Source organism: Seriola lalandi, unplaced genomic scaffold, assembly GCF_002814215.2.
Source record: "Seriola lalandi dorsalis isolate HSWRI2012SDOR001 ecotype SW California unplaced genomic scaffold, Sedor1 jcf7180001974123, whole genome shotgun sequence".
NCBI lineage: Eukaryota > Metazoa > Chordata > Actinopteri > Carangiformes > Carangidae > Seriola > Seriola lalandi.
The window spans coordinates 38-3,087 of record NW_019444789.1 but is presented as its reverse complement, the minus strand read 5'-3'; the positions used below and the strand labels follow the sequence as shown (position 1 = coordinate 3,087).

Genomic DNA, 3,050 nt, shown 5'->3' with positions numbered 1-3,050 from the left:
AACTAAAGTCATAGTAAACTTTCTGTCCTATAAATGAATGAATTTAATTTGTCTGATATGATGGTGGTCGTCTTCTCTTTGTATCTTTTATATTGTTTCTCATATTGTTAATATGATCACACTTTCCATCAGATTGACTTCAGGCTGTGATGATTAAAGTCACGTCAGAACATACACACACATGAACTCTGGTTGATCTCTGTCTATACATTTAAACAACATGAATACACAAAGTGATCTGCGTGTTTTTACAGTGACCTGTAATCAGATTAACATGTCTGAAAATGCCTTCAGACAGAAGGAAATGTGACGATCTTAATCCTAAAACTTTGGAAAAACCCTTGCAGCTAAATCTTTGGAGTAAGTGGTTTATGAGGATATATAAAGAGGATGAGGTCTTCAGGGTGGTAGAGAGCTCAGGGTCATCATGGGGAAACACTTCCACCTGTACGAGAACATTTCGAAAGTGAGTCCCTTCGAGGGGCCCCAGTATTATCTGGCCCCTCTATGGGCCTTTCACCTGCAAACCATCTTTATGGGCTTAGTCCTGTTCGCCGGAGCTCCTTTAAACTTTATAGTTCTCTTCGTGACGCTTAAGTACAAGAAGCTCCGAGTCCCTCTCAACTACATCCTCGTCAACATCTCCTTTGCAGGACTCATCTTCGTCGTCTTCTCTGTCAGCCAGGTGTTCATCGCCACCATGCAGGGTTACTACTTCCTGGGTCACACCCTGTGTGCCATGGAGGCCGCCATGGGGTCAATAGCAGGTAAGAAAACTCACTGAGTGTGTAATGACGGACTACTGATGGGTCGTCACTTCAACCTATTGACAGGCGTAGCAGCTGGTGTGAACCCATCTCATGAGGGTCGCTAGATTTATTTTCAGAAGCAAGTGAACACAGTGAATTACTGATGAATGTCTCTCTCTCCTTTCATCCTCAGGTCTAGTGACGTCATGGTCTTTGGCCGTCTTGTCTTTTGAGAGATACCTGGTCATCTGTAAACCGTTTGGAGCCTTTAAGTTCGGCAGTAATCACGCTATGGCTGCTGTCGCCTTCACCTGGTTCATGGGGGTCAGCTGTGCCATCCCACCTTTCTTTGGCTGGAGCAGGTAACACCCCTGAATCAGAGGTCATCAAAGTCTGATGTATTTAACATAAACACCTGAACTTCCCATGTCTGTATTTTCAGGTACATCCCTGAGGGTCTGGGCTGCTCCTGCGGACCGGACTGGTACACTCACAACGAGGAGTTTCACTGCACCAGCTACACACACTTTCTGATGGTGACCTGTTTCATCTCTCCGATCTCCATCATCATCTTCTCCTACTCCCAGTTACTGAGCGCCCTAAGAGCTGTGAGTTTAAATGATCGATCAATCGATCAATCAATTAGTGATCACTCTGAGAAACGTGACTCTGACCGACTCACAAGTTCCCTGTGGATGGGGGTTGGACCGAGAGGGGTCAGGTTCAGGTTGTAGCATCACCAGTCCAGAGGACCGGGTCTGAATGAACACCTGAAGAGAATAGAGCTTTGTAGTAAAGATCCAGATCCACCATTATTCACTGAATTCACTGAATCACTGCAGAGGTTAAGGTTGAGTCATGTAGAAGTTAAAGTTGTTGAGTCACTGCACAGGTTAATGTTGTTTCCTGTGTTCAGGTTGCAGCCCAGCAGACAGAGTCAGCCTCCACACAGAAGGCGGAGAAGGAAGTTTCGAGAATGATCATCGTGATGGTGGGTTCCTTCGTCACCTGCTATGGCCCGTATGCTCTCGCTGCTCTTTACTATGCCTACTCTCCAAACGAAAACAAAGATTATCGACTTGTCACCATCCCAGCTTTTTTCTCCAAGAGCTCATGTGTCTACAATCCGCTCATCTATGCTTTCATGAACAAACAGGTGAGCAAACATAACCTTATCCTCAACAGCTGAGATGGTTAACCCTTATCTTAACAGGTGAACAGTTGTTAGACAGATGAACATATTACAGACAGGTGAACCTGTCATCCAAACACTGAAGATTCAGTCTGACTTTTAACATGTGGAGACTGAAGATAAAACGGTTTATCAGAATAAATCAGATGTGTGTTCAGGTGTGCGTTCATGACAGGACAGTGATTGACCATCATGTCTATATTTGACTGCGGAGATTATGGTGCAGTTTATCTTTGTGTTTCATTAGAGAGAATCATCATCAGTCTCTGACACCTGTATATAATGAACCGAGACTAACTGCTTTCAGTACTTTGTACCTTATGAATGTCCTGAACTTTAAAGGACATTAAAAATTAAATGTCTAATTTCTTTAGGTGGAGTAACTTTTAAAATGGATCATTCTTAGAGATGCTGTTTGTGTATCCCCACCTGACCTCAGATTTCATGAAAGAAAGTTATTGATAAAATCCTGTTCATTGTTTTCCCTCCTCTTCAGTTTAATGCCTGCATCATGGAAACAGTCTTCGGAAAGAAAATGGATGAATCATCTGAAGTTTCTTCAAAAACAGAAACGTCTTCAGTTTCCACAGTTTCTTAATATTTGGAACAAAATAACCCCGAGGACTTTTTTCTTTACAAAAACCCTTTTACAGGTTGGACTTATGGAGGGAAAATGTGCTAAATATTCTGATTTATGGCAAAACCATGTGTAAATACAACAAACTGTTCAGCTGCTGCTGATGATCTTTGTTTTATAGTAGAACGTTTTTGTGTAGACAAAAGGGCAACAACAAAATGTAATAAAAAATTTACAAACAGTTTTTGTCCTCAGTTACTTTTAGGGCATTTAGACATTGAGTTTCACACTGTTCAGCAGCGCGAATTCACTCAAACACAAACCATTTCAATTTTCTTTTTTTATTGATAAACAGGCTGTAAAAGTCAAAATACAGCATGTGGTCCAAAATATGGATTAGTGATTTTCTGGCTGAGTGCAAATTTGACACACACTGGTGTAAATAAGTTTTACAGTGATATAAAATGTGGAGTTACAATTACTTTTAAAGCACTTATCACTTTATCTCATCTCCAGCAACTGTGACGTTAAA

At 41.6% G+C, this 3,050-nt stretch overlaps 1 protein-coding gene across 1 annotated transcript; it reads left to right on the top strand.

Annotated features, from left to right (window-relative positions):
- Positions 1 to 412: 412 nt before the first annotated feature.
- Positions 413 to 2,759, top strand: LOC111653544 (putative violet-sensitive opsin). The gene is made up of 5 exons (XM_023404147.2): positions 413 to 767; positions 943 to 1,111; positions 1,192 to 1,357; positions 1,666 to 1,905; positions 2,438 to 2,759. The coding sequence occupies exons 1-5, from the start codon at positions 428 to 430 to the stop codon at positions 2,537 to 2,539; spliced, it is 1,017 nt and encodes a 338-aa protein (XP_023259915.1). The 5' UTR covers positions 413 to 427; the 3' UTR covers positions 2,540 to 2,759.
- The last annotated feature ends 291 nt before the right edge of the window (positions 2,760 to 3,050 follow it).